At 33.3% G+C, this 20,161-nt stretch overlaps 1 protein-coding gene across 4 annotated transcripts in view; it reads left to right on the top strand.

The window, feature by feature from the left end:
• The window catches only part of SMOC2 (SPARC related modular calcium binding 2), a 254,794-nt gene that overhangs the window by 152,840 nt on the left and 81,793 nt on the right, over positions 1 to 20,161 (top strand). For all 4 annotated transcript variants that reach the window (XM_074309298.1, XM_074309297.1, XM_074309296.1 and 1 more), the window contains exon 8: positions 19,179 to 19,365. In XM_074309298.1, coding sequence (XP_074165399.1) covers positions 19,179 to 19,365 — 187 coding nt within the window. The remainder of the gene's footprint in view (positions 1 to 19,178; positions 19,366 to 20,161) is intronic.

Raw genomic sequence — 20,161 nt, 5'->3', positions numbered from 1 at the left:
TTGGGATGTCCAATATTGGAACTGAGTATTTAGAAAATATTTCTAATAGATAATTTTTATGTTATCATTGATGAAAATATATCACATGTGCATGTTTTCCCATTTATACAAAAAAGCAAACATATATAGCAAGGTCTTTTGATGTGAATGTTTTCACTCCTTTCCTGACTGTCTGGCAAATAGATGTCATAAGAAAGTAAACAAATAGCTTATGTGGATATTTTGGTGATACTGAACAATTAAGCTACCAGATCCTTATTAAACAAGAGTATCTTTTTAACACTTGTGTTTTGCTATTGCTACTCTAAGGTTACCATTTTTTCCCTGTTATTTGGAAATAGATTTGTTTATTTTATTATAACTTAATCATGACAAAAATGAATGTTTTCCTCATTTTAGGACAAAAAAGACTTTAACATTTCTCAGTAGAATCATAATTCCAAGTGACTCCAGTGAGAGCATGTATGCATGGTATCAGTAGAATGAACATATTACAAAGGGTGACTTACAAAGGTCAAATAGATGCATCTTACTAAGGAAGTCCTGAAAAAGTTAGTACTATATGGTCTTCATAGTCTCTTTCAGCTTTATATTTTTATCCGAGAAGAGACTAAAGAGTTTGACCTGAAGGCTCACTTATGTCAGTAATTTCTGATTACACTTGTAGTGGGTTGCTGTCCTTTGTTCTCAAAAAGGACAAAAATGACATCATTATGTTAGAGTTGAGTTACAATGTTTCTGATTATGGCTGATCTGAGCAATACAAGCTTGGAATGCTATGCTATGGGTCAGATACAAATAGTCCCTACAAACATTTGGGGTAGCTTCTTTGATTTTGCACATCTCATGTTTCTTTTGGGCTAATTCAATTCTGCTTTGCTCACATAGCACCTTCTCTGATGAGGGCACACCATGCTGGATGGTCTTGTGCCTGTGTCTCCCATGTCATATAATCAATTTTAAAGTTCTTAAGAAAGACCTCTAGAGTAGCCTTGTATCTCATTTTCTGACAACTTGTTAGTACTTGTCCTGGAAGATGCTTTTTTAATGGATTCTTGTGACTTCTTTTCTCCAATCTGTGCTTGGGTCCTTTAGAAGTCAAGTAATTGTTCTGAAATACTTTGCAGTATTCTTTCCATTCTTTCATTGAATGTTCTTAACTCTTTGGAAGACTAAAGCTGAGTACTTTTGGTATTCATGCTAAGTAGCCATAATCAAGTTTTGCTTATGTCAGAATTTTGTAATTGGAGAGGGGGTGTTCTCATATCCTACAATTGGATAGTATGAACTTCCACAGTTATGAAGTTATATTTTGTTTTCATCAAAACCTGTGATTTCTTTGGAATAGGAAACTTCCAGTTGAAGAAATCCTCTCAATGCAAATCAGAAATTGTTTCACAATCTAGGGTCTTTAGAATTTAAATTTTCCCAGAATCACCCAGCAAGTGTATGTCAGAGATGGGACTTGAACCCAATTTTCATGAACTGCAGTTTTCTTATCTGTAAAATGAAAAGGTTGCAGTAGATTCCTCAATTCAAATCTTTCCAGCTCCAAAACAATTGTTTTATGACTGAGACCTTAGAAATACTGTGGATGTATTCATAGTTTTGCGTCATTGTGAACTGAAGAATTGATAGCATCCAATTTTCAATTTTATTGTATAAAAATATAATGATTCTTTATTCATTCTAATAACTGTGTTGCATTTGTAATTCAAATTTATTTTATGAAATTTATTTTTATAATTTCATTTTCATTCGTCAAGATAAAGTCCCAACAAATCCTGGAATTTTTTCTTTTTCTTTTCTTTTCTTGGGTTTCTTTTCTTTTTTTTTCGATTAATTACTATGAAACATTGGCCCCTATTTAAATAGATTCACTTCAAATTGACTTTTTCTGCTACCAATTATCCTCAGATAACAAGGACCTCCTGGGTCTCCTTATATTTAATTTTCTTTGTTTGCTGAAGGGTTGCTTTGTGAATGTTCAACTGAACTAAAAAAAAATGCTGCATTAAAACAATATATCTTTTGCAGAGACTAAAGTTGAATGCTAATGTTAAGAAAGTACTTTTGAAATGTTTAATGGACCAGTTTTTCTCACTGAAATAGACCATTGCATACATCCATTCCATACCTCTCCCTCTTAACCTCCAATAGATATATTATCCAGACAAAAAAGGTTTTGTATATATAGAACTACAAAATTTATCAATTTGACATGAACATTTACATATTGAGTTCAGTTAAGTAATCCATTCTTTTAACTTTAAGATTCACAAAACAAAAACAACAATAGCAAAAAATAGACGGTCTTCTGAAGCACCAGAATAATAGGACTTTGTTGATTTTGTTATTACTTAGCTCTTCACAGATCAGTTAATTCAGCAAGCAACTAAATAGCCTCATTTTATAAAGACAGAAACAAATTTGTAAGAACTATATTTATGTGACCATCACTTCTGTTGTCAATGGGGTCTTTTAAATATTGTCTGAATTAGTATGGTTATACTTATCACACATTTACAGTCAGAGAACATGAAAAGGGACTAGGCCATTGTGAAGAATGGTCAGATTATTTTGAATGCCATGACTTTTTCCTTTCTTTTTAAAGTTGAAGTAGGTTAAGGAAGTGAGATTAAGATAAATCTAAACATTTGAATCATTTTAACTACTATAATAATTCCAACTTCAAAAAAAAATTATTTTCTTATTTAAAAAAAATCTTCATGTAAATGTACATGAACTGAAGTGGGCAGTAGAATCAGTGAGCCAGATCAATGAGACCTGGATGAAATTGATATTGTGACAAATATTGATTTAGCCACAGTATCTAATCTCACTTATGCTTACCCTTTCATATGATAAGCAATATGATGACACAATAATGACATAGTGGGATCTAAGAACTTGGGACTGACATCTTGAAACTCTGCCAGTTATGTATCAGCTAGATTGGGAAATGAACTATATATTATTAAGATTTTTTAACATGAGGATTATAACTTTCCACTCTTTTGAAAATGGACATATTTTGGAAAGGCATTAAAGAAAATTTGTGGTTGAAAAATGCCCAAGAAAATATCTTGAATTAGCAAGATTTGAAATCTAACATTGCTTTTATTATAGTGACAACAACAATAATAGCTAGCATTTGTATGGTGCTTAACATTTACAATAAATTTTATGTACTGCATTTCACTTGATCTTCACAATAATTGTCAAAGGCATAATACAGGCATAATTAACCATATTTTGCCAATGGAGAAACTGATGATCAGAGAGGTTATATAACTTGCGCTGGTCACATAGCTACTAAATATATGAGACATAATTAAGATTCAGATTTTTCCTGATAACTAGGTGAACTTTCTTTCTGCTCTAAATAAATGAATCAAAATAATTTCTTATGTATTATGCTAAGGAATGGAGATACAAATGTAAAAGGCAGTTCCTTTTTTCAAAGACCTCACATTCTAAGAAGAGATAACTTATAGAAGGTTCTAACTTCAATTTAGATAATAGCAAAGTACTGTGTTCCTTAGGCTGTAGTAAAGCTGACAGCAATGCAATCTTTAATATCATTTCCATTGGCAAAATCATACCCCCTTTTCAAAGTTTGAACCATATAATAATGTGATGGATTTGGGGGCCAAGACCATTCTTTTCAGGTCTTTAGTATATGTAGCTGTTGAGGAAGACTGAGGAGGACTGGGTTGTCATACAAGCAAAAGTGGTTTTCAGGTCTCCTCTATAGAGGATTTATGTCCTAGAATGATGACTTTGCATTCTGGGCTAGAAAGAGAACCAGTAGTTGAGGAGTAAAAGAATTGCTACTCCCCGCATTCTTGGGTTTATGTGTCCAATGTTAGGCAGTTAGTGAGTAAGTCATTTAATATAGAAAGTTAGTCCATTCTTCATAATAATTGTTCCCCTTAATTGTTTCCTCTAAGCTTTTGGGACCCAGCTGGAACCAACACCTATGTTCTAGGGGTCCCAAGATTCTTGGGTTCAAAGTTCTGCTCTATGTCCTTTGAGTTCTGATAAGAATTAATGGATGAGGTTTGACTTGTGCCTCCTATCTCTCCCTCCGGACAACTTTTGCTATTTAAATTAACCTGGATTGTTTGTTTCATGGTTTGTAATTTAGCCTGTGGTTATTGGTGGGGATGACTGGGGACTTCTTTCAAGTTACCACTTACCCCGATAATTCTGAGGCTGGTTGGAAGTAGGGCTGGTATCCAAAGCAATTCCAATAGAATCTGGACAAAAAATGCCATATGTATCCAGAAAAAAGAACTATGGAGACTGAATGTAAATCAACACATGCTAGGTTCACTTTTTTCTGTTTTTTTTTTTTTTTTTTTTTTTTTTTTTTAATTTCTCCCATGGTTTTTCCTTTTTTACTTTGATTTTTCTCCCCCAACATAATTAATAAAGCAATGTGTATTAAAGATGAATTAATTAAAATAAAATACAATACTAAAATATTTAAATAAAGGAAGTAGGACCAATGGTCTGGAGGGCCTTGTTGAACCCCTCCAGGGCCCTAATATTGCTGGCAGTTGATATTGCTGATTAGTTAGTAAGGTGGTCTCTCCCCTGTGATAGCTCCCTTCAGTGTTGACCAAAGGTTTTTGGATTGCCTCATTCTATAGTTAAAAGACATTGAGAGATCTAATGGAAGTTTGGCAGGTTGGAATAGCATTCTAGGTATAAGAACTAGCACAAGTAAAGACATGGAGAAAGTTAATCAGTGTAAGTCATGTTTGTAGGATTCTGAATTGACTGAGTGTGTGGCATAAGGGTTGTATAGAGAAATTTTGGAAAATAAAATCTGGATCTGAAAGATGTAAGCAAAACTTCTACAAATATTGCTTGCCCAAATTTTATTTTATTTTATTTTATTTTTTATTTATGGTTGAACAGTCTACTGTGTGACAAAAAACAGATTGAATCTCTCTCTAAGTGCTAGGCTTTAATTTTAAACCACTGTGATCTCTTAAAAAATTTACATTTCTCATTGTAGTTCCACTTATTAACTAGCAGGCTGACTCTCTTCTTTCCAAATCAAAACAAACCCTACCCACCCCTTCCACCCCCCAAAGTAATATATGGATAGTGAGCAAGATGGAGAACAACAGAACTCTCTTTGCATAAACTGTAATAAAAATATTTCCTTATTAGGTGACAATGCTGGTGTTGCAGTTTCCTGTGATGTTGGTTATCTGCAAAAGTTAAATATTTAGAATCTGTTTTATTTGAGTGGTTCTGCCAAAAACAGGCCTTTAGGTTCTCTGCCTTGTCTGAGAGGCTTTAAAACTAAGCATTATGATTCTGAGGTCTGGGATGGGAGTAGAGAAGAATGAAAACATTTGTGGATAATATATTGTTTAAAAAAGAAAACTAGCCCTTGAAATATATTCCTTACACTAACTGTTCCCTAAAATATTTTCTTAGATTTTTTCCCCTATTGATTAACATTTCTATGATAATTTAAACATTCTTAAAATAGTCAAGTTCCCTGAAAGGGCACTCCTCTTATATTAGATATCCTAGAAAAACAAAACATAAAAGAAAATTTGGTGTGAACTCTTTAATGTTAAAATTTAATCAGAGCAAGAAGACCTGCAGCCTTCTTGAGTCTATCTATCCTCATATCCTTGAAGAGCAGGAGCTTACATACAACTTTTCAGTAAAGTGGTAATAGCCTCACTTAAGTGGGATGTGGGCATGCTATTAATAAGCCAAATCTGACCATTATGGGTGACAAGAAAAATTTTTACTGGTTTCCTCAGACTCAAAGGAGATGAAGTTCTTTCAGAAGTTCCGTTGCCCTCATTGAGTTCAAAGGTATAGCCAAGCCAAGGGTCTGGCTTTACTGTGAAAATCAAAACACAAGCGGATTCATTTGAACCAACAATAAACATGTGAAAAATAAACCTAGTAAAACAATATTGCTGAAGCTAAAAGGAAAGCATCCCAAGACATTCCAGCTAACTTGCTCTTGGCTCTTTTTTATGCATGGACACAGAGATCAGCCAATTTCAGTTACTCCTCTGTAATCTTACTCAAAATTTACCTACCTCTCTAATTAAGATGACCAGTTTCCTTTGTGATTACTCAGTTTATGAGGTCATGGTTCTATTCATAGGACTCTATTTTAGCATTTTTAAAATATATTTTAGTGCTTGAAAAACTGAAGTGATTTAAGGTCTTAAAACTCCTATTTGTTTCCATACCCTAAAACTGGACTGCTGATAAAATTGACAAATGCCATATGACAATCACTTGAAGGAACTGGACAATTTAGCCTGTAGAAGACATATCTCAAGGCTGCCTTATATAGCAGAGATTCAACCTGGTCATTTTGACTTCAGAGGGGCAGAACTAGATTCAATGGAGGGGGAGTTGCAAAAAAGACCATATTTGCCTTGATGTCAGGAAAAGCATGCTAATAATTAGAACTGCTCACAAATGGGACAAAGAAATATGAAGTCTGAAGAGATGGTCTTCCCTGCCCTTCCTCTTGTCCCTTCAGAAGTCTTCAAGCAAAAGCTGAACAACTCTTTTTCTGAGTAGATTATGGAAGTTTACTTTTGTGTAGGTATTGGAGTGGATGGTTCTTTCCAATTCTCAATTTTTTTTTTTGATTTTGTGAAATATTTATGGAATGCCTATTCCTACATGGACATTTTGCATTTCTATTGGTCCTCTATTTGAGGGTGGGGAAAGTTCTCATTTGTTCAAGACAAAATCTATATTCTTCAAGATTTTATAATGTAGAGAGAAAAGACAAAACAATATGAAGTATATATATATATATACTCCAAAATATTAAGTGATGAATGAGTTTTATGGACAGAAAAAGAATGCTGTATTTGAAATAAAATAATCTGGGTTGAATCTTATTCTATATGTGACCTTGGGTAGATCTCTTCAATTTTCTTGGCGATATTTTCTTTATCTAGAACATGAGGAGTTGGATTAAATGGCCTCTATAGTTCTTTGCAACTTGAAATCTGTGAGTTCATTTGATCCAGATTTGCAACCTAGGAGTCATCAAGGATTCCTCACTATCTCTTATCCACTACATCCAAGATATTGCCAAGCGTTACAGATTTTAACTTTGTAACATTTCTTGAGATTTGCTTCTCCCTTCTGATACTTCCAGTTTTCTAGTACAGCACTCATACCTAGACTTTTGCAATAACATTGTTGCCTCCCCCAAGTATCTCATCATTCCAATCCATCTTCCGTTCTACCTCTCTAATGATTTTCCTAAAGCATAGATCCTACAAAATCCCATTTGGCATTCAAAATTGCATTTTGTTTCTCATAATGATCTTTGTAGAAGGATGCTACTGTCAACACTATTCTGGCTTAATGAAATCAGAGATTAAGTGATTTATTTAGGATCACACAGCAAAGGAATATATGAGTTAGGATTTGAATTCAGGTGTTCCTGACTTCAGATTCCATACTCTTTTCTATTATGCTACCTAACTATGTGTCAGCTAAGGCAGTAAAACAAAGTTTTACAGAGCAGATGAAATGGAAAGTACATAAAGTCTTCTTTGCTAGAAGATATAAATCTGCCGTGTATCTCTCACTTCTAATGATTTGATATTTAGCCTAATCTTCACAATGCCTTGAAATCTCTTTTGCCTTAGCTATAGACATAGTCCTGGTTTGAGGACAAGAGATGGTTGGAAAATGACATCATTTTTCAAACTGATCAGTTGGTGACTAAAGTAAATGTTAAGAATGTTAGAACCTCAGACTTTCTTTGATAAGTGACTGATATGGGAATGTTTTATATGATTGCACATGTTTAATCCATATCAAATTGTTTAGCATTTCAGGGAAAAGATAGAGGAGGAAGGGATAGAATTTGGAATTCAAAATAGAAAAAAAAAGAATATTAAAATTATTTTTGCATGTAATTGGAGGAAAGTTAAATATTATTTTAAAAGGGGAGGAAAGAATATTAGAACTTGGAGGGATTTTAAAGATCAGTTTATCTAGTCTACTTATTTTGTAAAGGAAACAAAAAAGGCCCAGGCAATTAAGGAGATACACAATTACTTGAATGTTAAGCCCAGAACTAGAATCTGTTTCTCTTAACTCTTAATTTAAATCTCTTCCCCAAATATGGTTTCATTTGTCCCTGCCTAGTTGAGCTCTTTAATGATTTTTCATAAGTAAATGTCTTTATCATCCTATGACTTAAGTAAACTTGTCATTCAACCAATGCCAATAACTCTTTCTTAATTTTTTCATTCCTTACAAGCATTTTGATTAAAAAAAAATTATAACCTAACATTTTCCAAATACAGTAATTGCTCAAGTAGTCACATGCCTATAGTCTTCTTGATGAGTTTGCAATGTGACTTTGTTATTGCTCCTTGTGGGAAAGAAGTCTCTGCACTGGTTCTGTTAGTGAAGTGAATCCTAGATTTCAATCCTTTTTAAACATTTTATTATTAATGACATTATTTCTTCCTTTTAGATACTTTAAGATTTGGGGATTTTGAAATTTTACTTATAGAAATTTTAAGAGTCTTCAGATATAAGAATTTATAAGTAAAATAAATTTCTTCTAAACTACTTTAAAACAATAGTACAACAAATCCACTTATCTTATATGTTGGCCTGCTTTTCTGAGAACTCCAAAGATCTGTACTTATTTTCATTCTTTACCATCAACAATGTATTTATCTAGTATATATTTAATTAATGGTACTCTAATGTAGATCCTTTCCCCTCTTTCAATTATAAAATTTGGATCAATTCTGTGAGCTCATCAGTGTGGAGAGCTCCCAGGGTGAAAAAGAAAATTTTTATGTGATTTATACTCACTGAGAATTGCCTAGGATACTGAGATTATGACTAGTTTAGTACTACACAGCCAATATATAACAGAGAAAAAGCATAAACTTAGCTTTTTCTGACTCTTGAATCATATTTTTTATGAAATTGTAAATCTTGCTGTTTTCATATGTCACAGAGATATGAAGAATTCTTCAAGTTGCTCCTCATATCAGAGGATGTACAGAACATGCACAGATATTTTTTGCCTGATCCCACATGATTATGTGGAATCTTTGGGAGCCTATTTCGGATCATTCATAACTCAAGGGTTTGTAATAGGAGATGACAAAGAGTCTACTCATTGAAATCATGGATGACAGAAAGTTGACTCTGAAGACTCTTTCTTGATATACTGGAAAGACAGAGAATATTTTCACATGATTTATACAGCTTATCAAGAAGGGGAAATCTGAACAGGAGCTATTTTCCTGTCTCACTAAGGACCCAGCTGGTTACATAGTTGTTGTTCATTGTGTAAAGTGTTAAAGAAGGTGATGATTATGATGATAATAGGTATGATATATCATGCATAAGGTCAAAGAGCTTGTAAAACAGTCCCACATGTATCTCATCTATATAAAGATAGCACTGTCATAATGGAAAGGACAATGAATTTGGAGTCATGAAGATTTGGGTTCACATCTATATCAAACCTTAATCAACTTTATGAATCTAGACAAATCCTATAACCTTTCTGAACCTCAGTTTGATGAGCCTCTATTAAATGATTATGATAGTAGCATATACTTCACAAAGTTATGAGGAGGACCTGTGAGAGTATTGAAAGTTCTTGAATGGCCCTAAGGTATTCTGGTTTCCTATTTCTTCAGAATTCTTTGATTCTGGTTTCTGATTGGTGACTTTTGTCTTATCTAATCTCATAATCAATTAATCATTGCTAATCTAATCTTGGCCTACCATATCAATTCTCCAGTTGCTCTCAATAATTTTGTCACAAAAGAGAGATGTCTTGTTGAATGGCTGGGGGATGATCAAAAACTGGTATTGTGGACTAGTTGGTATTGTATGTTATTGAAACAAGAGCCCTTAGTTCTAATAAAGTTGCATTTTTTAAACAAGTCTACTAATAACTCTGGCCTTGAATAATGAGGTTCCTAGACTGAATTATTTCTAGAGTCCTTTCTAGCTCTAAAGTTTCTTTATTTAAGTCAAGGGAAGGACCAAAAACTAGAATTTTCCCTAGTATTAAAAGACCATATGGTCAAAGCCTATTTTTTAGCTTGAGAAAATTTAGAAAGCTTTAGAGGAAGCACTTCCAAAATATTTCATGCCTAGAGAAGGAGGCATAGTTGGATTATCAGGATAGATTCATATTAGCTAAATAGGAAAGTTTATAGAAAATAGATCTATGATGTTGGTGAGTTAAAATAAATTAGTCAAGGATCTTGAAAACCATGAAGAGAAGGTTATATCTGATCCAAAAAGAAAAAGGAAACTAGTTTTTCTGAGTATATTAATAGTTCTGGTGGAATCTTGACAAAATGACTTATAGTAACAGAAATTGGATCCAAAGGGACAAAATCTTGCATTAGGCAGAGTCAGATGTTATAAAATGAGGAAGGCAAGAATAATTTATCATTTTTATATATATATATATACATATATATATACATATATATATATGTATATATGTAGTGATTATTTCTTTGAGATAGCCTGGTCATCTCTTTGCCTAAGAGATGAGAAAAGATTTGAAAATATAAATGAGGACTCAGATTAAGTGCCTACTATGTGCAAACTATTATGCTAAGTCCTGAAGAAGTAAAGACAAAAGCAAAAGTCTTTGCCATAAAGTTCTATTAGTTAATTCAGTTTCTCAATATAGAAGATCTTATCCAAAAAGAAAGTTATTACATGTTTTATCTGTGCAATTCCAACTTCTTTCATGCCTCCATCCCATAAGAACAAGGAAGTCACAAACCCCCCTGCAGTAGAATAAGGTTACTAGGATATATTAATGTGAAACTGAATGTAGAAGTGCAAAGGAGAGAAATAAAGGTGATGCTGTTTCTCCAAATTTAAGGACAGTCATTCATTCAACTTTATTTACTTTATTAAATTTTCTCACTTTATACCTCCTGTATGCACTATGCTAAATGCTAGGGATACAAAGAATTGTAAAAACTAGCCTCTGCTCTATAGAGTTCACCATCTAATGGGGGAGACAGCTACGCACAAACAAAATGTAGACAAGATAAATTGCACATAATCTTGCAGGGCAGGAGCTGAGATTAAGGAAGACTGGAAAAGCTTCTTTCAAAAGGAAGATGTTAAATTTAGATTTACAGAAGTTAAGAAGTCAAGAGATGGAAAGAAGAGAGAGAGCATTTCAGCCTTGAGGGAAACTTCATCCAGGGAAAGCTTTCACAGTTGTGAAATGGAGTTTCAAGTGAATGCAACATTAAAGAATTCAAACTCCCTGGATCATAGAGCCCATAGGAGAAAGTAAGGTGTAAGAAGATTGGAAAGGGTTTTACAGATTTGATAACAAAAAATAAGAAAGAATTCACTATTTGAGTTTTCAACATGCTTGTTAATTAATTCAATAAATATTTATTAAATGACTATTACATACCAGACAACATTCTAGGTGCTAGTGTTAATAAAAGGGAAAAATAAAACGTACTCAACCCTGGCTGGAGTCACATTATAATGGGTGCTAAAAATCCAAGCTAAAATCCAATTATTGTTTGTCCTAATGGTAAGATGAAACTCCTGTTATTTCAGGATCATGATCAAACTTGTGTGGTTTAAGAGTATCAATTTGGTGGCTATGTGTGGAGAATAAATTTAAGAAAGGAAAAGCTAATGGTATAAAGACAAATTTGGCAGCTTTCACAATTGTATAAGCAAGCAGTAACAAGGACCTGGATTAGGATAGTGACCCCAAAATAAAGAAAAAGAACCAGAGCAAAAAATATTCTAGAGATTTTGGCGGGACATGAAGTGAAATTGTCCTGCAGACTTCTAATGATTTAAGAGGGAAGAAAACGTGGGAGATCAGGGCCAAAGATGCAGATTTGTAAATCATTCACAAACAGATAATTATTGAAACCATTCAAGGAGCTGAGACCTGAAATTATTTCAATTTGCCCAGATGAAAATGGGGCCTGACTAATTTTTTTCCAGGAAAAGTCCTCAAATTTGTATATCAATGTAGAAATAATATGTGTATATATGATCACATTATAGCTAAGCTATGGAAAACAAATGTCTGGAGAAGGAAGATTTCAGTGCATGCAGGCATGATCAGTATTTTCTTTCTGTGGAAACTGAATCTGCCATGTGAAACATTTAAACTACTTTCTTCTGATTAATGTATTTTCTTATGCAAAAAGGAGATTCCCTGTCAAAGCAATTAATCAATCATGACTGATTCTTGTAAATAGCAAGCTATTATCCATGGAAATGATTGGTTAAACATAGAATGTCAAAAACTCTGGGTTAGATTATTAACCTCCATAAGTTAATAGCTAGCATTGTTTGTAGTATTTTTTCTTTCTGGCATAGGCAAATTTTAAAACCATATGTTAGAGCAATTTCGTACATTTTTGCCCCTTCATGGTCAAAGTTCAACTATACAATAATTTCTGAATATTCTGAACCCAAATTTAGTTTTTTAATGAACATAAATATGTGAAAATTTATATTTCATTTTAAATATAATTTTTATTTTTTCAAACTAGGTGAAGGGGCAGATCAATTCTCCAAGAGCCTCCATAGCTGTGAATTATAACATCTGAAGGAGTTGCAAAGCAGCCTTTACTGTTACAGGTGTTGCTTGTGGAGTAGGAATGAAATAAATTGGAGGCAGAGGGAAGAGGAGAGAGGTCAGACAAGGCAACTGCCTCTCATTGGGGAGGTCAGAGAATACAACTGCCTCTCAGTCTTCTTATATCATCATCATCTTCTCACATGAAGAGATCCATTCTATAGGTCTGAGTTAGACCTCTAGCAACCCCTGGCAGGTGGCTCCCATATTACAAGTTACATGTCTTTATGTACACCAAATTTTCTCCAAGGTTCTTCACTGAACATCATTACTATTCTCAGAAGGAGAATTTCCCAAGTTGTCCCATGTGTAGAATTCTATCAGCTAAACACAATGATAGATTCTGTACAAGTTTACAAGGACTGGGCCCATTTACCAGTCCTGAATTACATACAAATTACAACCTATTGCAACTTTTTCACTCCATGTGCCATTTTCCCGTTCCAAGTCACTTCCAGTCATTTTGACTTATATCGTTTCCTCTGGTCTCTAATGACTCCAGAGGAGAAAGTAAGGTTGATGACTTTGTACAGTTCTTTCTTGCTTGCTTAAATGCAATTCACTTGCAAGTCAAGACATCACTTCCCTGTTGGACTTGGTCTTCTTTGGAGGGAAAAAAAAAAAAGGATGAGCAATAAATAATCCATTTTTACCCTTAGCCTCCCTAAATTCTTCAGAGGCTCTAAACAATGTGCTATGGACCTTCTTGAACTTTTCTGTTTTATGCTTCCAAAATGCATTTATCTTTTCATTATATTTTCATAATAATTCTATGATGTAGATTGTTAAGCTCTTCTTGTCAACTTTTGACAAATAAGGGAAACAGATTCAAGAGTTAAGTCATTTTGTCACAGTCAGACCTCTAGATAGAAACAGAGCTCATACTGGCACCATTGTTTCCTTACTCAATCTGATGCACTTCCTACTGTAATGCAGTGCCTCCTATAAAAAACAACAAAATTAGTACAGGTAGCCTTTTAAAAATGCATATATAACCAGTTAAAGTGATCAGGAAAGAAACAAAACTGAAGGAGGAAAAGTGATTGGAAATAATAGTCAAAAGAATAATTTTTCATATATCATCAGTCTGGTGATACATAAGAGTAACTGGAAGAAAATATTACTATAGCTAATGTATAAATTGGAATTTTTAAAAGATTCATTTGGTTTTTGATTACTTTGTATGTGAACAATAATTTCATAGAATCACAGAATTCAAGAGTTGGAAGTTCTGAATAGGAGGTCTATTCCAAACTGTACCTTAAAAAAGAATGCTTCTCATTAATAAAAATTATCTTATAAACTTAGCCATTGAATCTCTGTTTTTTTTTTCCTTCTTTCCATATTCATTTCTTTAAGAAGCTTTAAAATAAATTAAAAAAAAAACTGGTTTTCAAATACTACTTGTCTGTGATTTGTTCCCTAAATCCAGATCTCTAAACCTCTAGACACTTAATTTTGATTACACATTTCCAATTTTCAATAGTACAAATCCTTTCACATATCCTATCTGAGATACCTCATCTAAAATTGTTATCTACAATGTAGCTCAGATATTTCTTTGCTTTTCCATTGCATGTTATTTTTATGTATCTCTCTTGTTGATTTTTGCAAGCTAAGAATCCTGTATATAAAGTAAAAACCTTTTATTAATTAGGTTTACAGATTGTACCAGAGAGTAACTGAAAAAAAAATCATTTCTTATCCTTTCATCATCTTAATCATGACATGTCCTACACAGAGGAAAAACTGTTTTGAAATTAGAGTTAAAGCAATGGATAGTATATGTAGTGAGAGTCAAATGATTATCAAATATTTATTATATTTCTATTATTTTGCTGTTTAGTTATTTTTCAATTGTGCTGACTCTTGTTGATCCCATTTAGGGTTTTTGTGGCAGAGATAATGGAGTGCTTTATCATTTCCTTCTTCAGCTTATTTTTATGAATGAGGAAACTGAGGCAAACAGAGTTAAGTGAATTGACCAGGATCACATAGTTAATTGTCTGAGGTCAGATTTGAACTAAGGAACATGAGATTTTCTAATTCCAGGTCTAGAATCTACTTTGCCACTATGCTATCTCTGTTTCTGTTTAGTGTTATGTCAAAGGTAACTGTTACTTTTGGCTTAAATGGGAGAGAAGAGGAAGAATATGGACTTGTTATTTTATTGGTATAAGACACTGCTGGTAAAGTATCTCCCTCTAAGTCAGCTTATATTCTCAGAAAGTTTTCTTGGGGACTGACAGGTTGTATGACTTGTCTGGGTTATAGTCAGAGGAAAAAGTTGGATTCAAATTTTCCTAGTTCCAAGGCCGTTTTTATCCAGTGTGTCATGTTTCATCTCTTTGTATAAGTTTTGAAACAGAGGAGGTAAATTGCAGAAGCCTTTCCAAAACTGCTGCATAGATGCAATGTGTCCTTGGACAAGTCCACATTAAATGCACTTCTGTGGCAAGGTAATCGATTGTAAGCCCACTTCACTTATCACATGACTGAAAACAGACCAAGTGAGCACCAAAGCAAACCGATATGTTTTCCAGGAGTGCATAAGCTTGAAAAACAATCCATCATTAGGATGAATGGAAGAGAAGACTGATTTGTTTTAGGTTCTCACTAGCAAATAATTGGATATTTAATAATATATTAACTACTTCAAGATATTTTAAAATTGTGTTGTCTCTTAAAATCCTATAAGCAAAATTAGGGCTTTTTCCAAAGGCATTTTACTATGTGAAAATAGCTTATATGTTATTTTCAAGATATAGATCAAAAGAATAGCACTATTAATATTGAATGCCCATGGAGAGGGATAAGTCCTTTAGAATATCTGGAATCTAAGAAGGCCCAGTTCTGCTATTCACAAACTATGTAGGGAAAAAAATAACCATTTCTTTCATAGGGGAATTTATGATAGTTTCTGATGAAATTGAGTATGATTGTTCAAGAAGTACAATAGTTCTTTTTTTAGTTATTGAAAATAAGTCTTAAGATTTAGAAAATGGGTATATTTGTAAATTCTATAAGACAGTCACAGTGATCTTCCTAATATACAGATCTGACCATATATATGATATTCAATAAATTCCAATGGCTCTCTATTATTTCCATGATGAAATCTAAAGTATTCTTTTTGACTTTTAAAACCAGTCATAACATGTCCTACCCCAACTTTTTCAGTATTATATCTTATTGCCCTCTACATCAATCAGACATTGACTGCATATGATCTATTATTAGCACTGTGCTAATCTCTGGGGATACTAGAAGAGGCAAAGAAAAAGCAAAACAAAACAACCTCTGCCCTAAAAAAGCTTACAATTCAATTAAGAAAACAAGCAAACATGAACAAATAGGTATTTTATTATAAAGGAAATATAGAAAATTTAAAACTCTAGAATTAAGGGGATTTGGGAAAGAATTTGCGTGAAAGATGGGATTTATTGTTATTGTTCAGTCATTTCAAACTTGCTTGACTCTTCATTACCCCATTTGGAATTTTCTTGGCAAAAATACTGGAATGATTTGCCATTTTCTTTTCTAACTCATTTTTCAGGTAAGGCAACTGAGACAAAAAGGGTTAAATGACTTGCCCAGGGTCACACAGCTAATAAGGTCTGAGGCCAGATTTGAACTTAACTGCCTCATTTCAGACCCACTGCTTTATCCATTGAGTCACTTATAACTTACTCAAATGCTAGTTGACTAACTGACTAACAAATGAAGAACTGGGTTAGGTAAATTCTAAGATTCCTATCAGCTCTAAATTCTACATTTCTACAAATTCTAATTCAACTGATATAACAAATTAATTTCAGAATCTATTATGAATAAATGATGAAAAGGTAACAGGTCAGAATTACTCCATAGACAGACTCCTAAAATTTTTAACAGTCTTAAATAATCCCTTCTTTATTTCTTATATAAAATTGTTTCCTCACTTGTAGAAATTTTATTTGCCAAAATTAATGTTGGTGTTCTGGGTTGAGGTTGAAAGGATTCAGAAAACTCAGAAATACTTCATCCTTACTCTATTTCTTTTTCTAATTATACTTTAAGCCACATAGAATTGTCATGTTAGGGTGTGGGGATTTTGATGATTCTAGGATTTGAACTGGCTTAACTGTCTCTACATCTGATAGAAATCTAGGTGGTATAATGGATACAGTATTAGCCTTGCAACTAAAAATACCTAAGCTCAAATCTTGCCTCAGATACTTACTACCTGTGTGAATGTGGCCAAGTCATTTAAATTAAATCAACTTTGGTTTCCTCATGTTTAAAATGAGGATAATAATAAAACCTAATTCACAGGGCTTTTGTGAGTATCAAATGGGATAACATGTGCAGTATTTGGAAAACCTTAAAATTCTATAGAAAGATTAATATTATTAGTTATTCCTTAAAGATTTTTAGATGAAATACATTGATGCCTTTATTCTAATGCCTAATCCTCACCCTCCCTTAGATTATACCATAGCCAGAAATAAATTTTAATCTTTGTTAAGAAAATAACATTTCCCAGTCCTTATGTTAACACAACTCTTGAATTACTAAAAATGGCATATTGAGAATATATGCTAGGGTTGGTGTACCTTTAATCACTCCAGAATCATGCTTGGATCTTCTCCTCATTTCTATCTCCTGGCTCTCCTGGCTTCCTTAAATTTTTAATAATTAAATATTATTATTAATATTAAATAAGTATTAATGTTATTTATATTATGTAATTATATATATATGCATATATATATGTCATATTTGTATCTAGTAGTATGCAAGTGGTATTCTACATGGAACTCCTTGAGAGCAGAACTATTTGTTAACTTTTCTTCACATCTCTCTTAACATAGTGCCTGGCACATAGTAGATAATAATAAATGTTTATTGATTGACTAAAAATACCCATAATCACTATCAAAAGTCTAATACTGTACAAAAAGTAAGTTAAAGATACTTTTTCTTGTCCTTTTAACCTTTACAAACTAAGAATTGGGATTGAATTATTATCTACTCTTTCTGGTATTAGCAGAAAGGTAGTAACTAGAAGGGGCAGCAGCTATGGGGGAACAAAAGCTACTGAAGATATAAAGGTTCATTTTTTGACTTAGTTTCTTTTCTTTGATATTTCTCAGACCATCTTGTTTTCACATTTGTACTTTTGGAATTTCCAAAGTCTGTCCCTCATTGTGTTAGGTGTGTGTTTGTGATATCTGTAAGTGTAAGGGGAGACATGTCTGGATGAAAAAGATGTGGGTGGTGGGAATGTTGGTTTTTACCAGTATAATCCAGCCAAGTGAACCAACTACAAACACAAAAGGATAGGAATAGAACTTGTGATTTCACTGTTAGTGGAAACTCTCAGAGAAAGAAAATCTTTCTACCAGTGCAACTTGTCTTTTTCTTTACATTTTATAGTCCTGGAGAATTGTTATAAGACTAAGAGATTCAGTGTTTTTTCCTTAGGGTCAGAGAGCCAAATGTGCATTAGATAACAGGATTTGAACCCAGGATTTCTTGGCTTTAAGACTAGCTTTCTATTCACTGTAAGATGGTTTCCTCTAAATATAAACATAAAGGTAAAGTAGATGGAGGAAAAAATTGTTTGCCTCATTTTATGTAGTGAAAGTTTTTTCTGGAAAGCTCCATGTAAAATGACTTTTATAAGTCCAGATAATTTTCTTCATTGAATTACATAAGAAGTTCTTATTTTCTTCTGGACTTGCAATTACTCTACATATGTTGTTCTATCTCTCTGTTTAATAATCAGTTACCAATATATGAATAACTCATTACCCTTGAGGGAACTACTCTTTAAAGAGATTCATTTCAAATTGAAGAGCCTTATCCTTCTAAAGCCATATCTTTATTGGAGGAGGTAGCATTGGAGTGGAGGAAGGTACCTGAGATAGTTTCACATATTATGGTCTGTGCTGTTTGTGGTTGCCAGGTGTTCAAAGTAGTGGCTTAGGAGATATTTTTTATTTCTTTCTCTCTCATATTACAATGGCTAATCTCCATGATGGGAATGCCCTCACCACTTACTTCTGCCCCTTAGAGTTTCTAATGGCCTTCAACACTTAGTTCTAGTGCCCCTTAGGGAAAAACAAAATCACCTTATATCTATTTTATAAATATGGGTGTGTATGTATATGAATGTGTTGTCTTCCCTAACAGAATATAAACTCCTTGAGGGTAGGGAACACTGTTTTCCTTTAAATCTTCACTCTAGCAGAGTGTCTTAGCATATAGATGTTTAATAAATGCTTGTTGATTGATTTGAAAGAGCAATATATTTTGTATGAATAGACATGAACGCAAGTTCCAACTCTGCTATTTGTTACCCTTGTGATTTTACCTCTCTGACCTCAACTTCCTCATACCTTTTTTCTCTGCTTGAAGTCACTTCATTTTTCATATTACTTTCCTCTGTCTTCTTTATTGTGTGCTATGTACCTACTTTTTACATGCTGTGAAGTTAATTCTGTGTTCATTTTCTTGTTTACTTCAGCATCATCATGTGATCAAGAACATCAGTCTGCATTAGAAGAAGCCAAACAGCCTAAAAATGACAATGTGGTTATTCCTGAGTGTGCTCATGGTGGTCTCTACAAACCTGTGCAGTGTCATCCCTCCACAGGATATTGTTGGTGTGTCCTAGTAGACACAGGACGCCCCATTCCTGGTACTTCCACAAGGTAAAGGATTGTGATATTAAATTTTTTCAAGAAGTTACAAAGTAACGGCATCATTATTATTATATATTATTATTGTATTATTATATCATAATAGCTGATATAATATAATTTTTACATTGCATGACATATAAAGCTGGCCTTGGAGTTAAAAGAATGTGAATTTTAGTCACAGGTCAAAGTGTAACTTTGTTACACTTTGTAATAAAGTGATGAATCTGTTAAGACAAATCTGTTTAGCAAGATTAAGTGAAGTGACCTGTACAAATAGGTGCTTTATGAATGCATCATTCTTCTTAATCTCTCATAGATGTAAAGCATATACTGACTCTGTAATCCTGTGCAAAGCACTTAATCTCTTGGTATTCAGGTAACTTTCTAAGACGATAAATGGAGCTATGATTTGGGCAGCTGTGGGTGGAGAGATTTTGGGGAGAGAAAACTTAAGATAAGAATATCAATAGGAAAATTGCTGGAATAATCCAGGCAAGAGATGATGAGGGACTGAACTAGGATGCTGGATGAATGGAAATGAAGGGCCTTATGTGAGGAGTGTTGTAGGAATGGTGTGGCTCAATAGTAAACTGGATATGTGAAGAAAGGGAGAGTGAGGAACTAAAGATGAATGAGAAGTTGTTAATTTGAGTGATTAAAAGGGTGACTATTCCCTCTACAAAAACAGGGAAATTGGGGAGAGGGATCATAAAGCAAGCCAAAATCTGCTTCTTCCCAATTTCCATCTATTGCTACTAAATGTTCTTTATGGGACCAAGCAAAACCATTCTAATACCTCTTACAT

The sequence above is a fragment of the Sminthopsis crassicaudata genome, chromosome 4 (genome assembly GCF_048593235.1).
Source record: "Sminthopsis crassicaudata isolate SCR6 chromosome 4, ASM4859323v1, whole genome shotgun sequence".
NCBI classification, from domain to species: Eukaryota; Metazoa; Chordata; class Mammalia; order Dasyuromorphia; family Dasyuridae; genus Sminthopsis; species Sminthopsis crassicaudata.
This window is presented reverse-complemented; position numbering and strand designations above follow the sequence as displayed.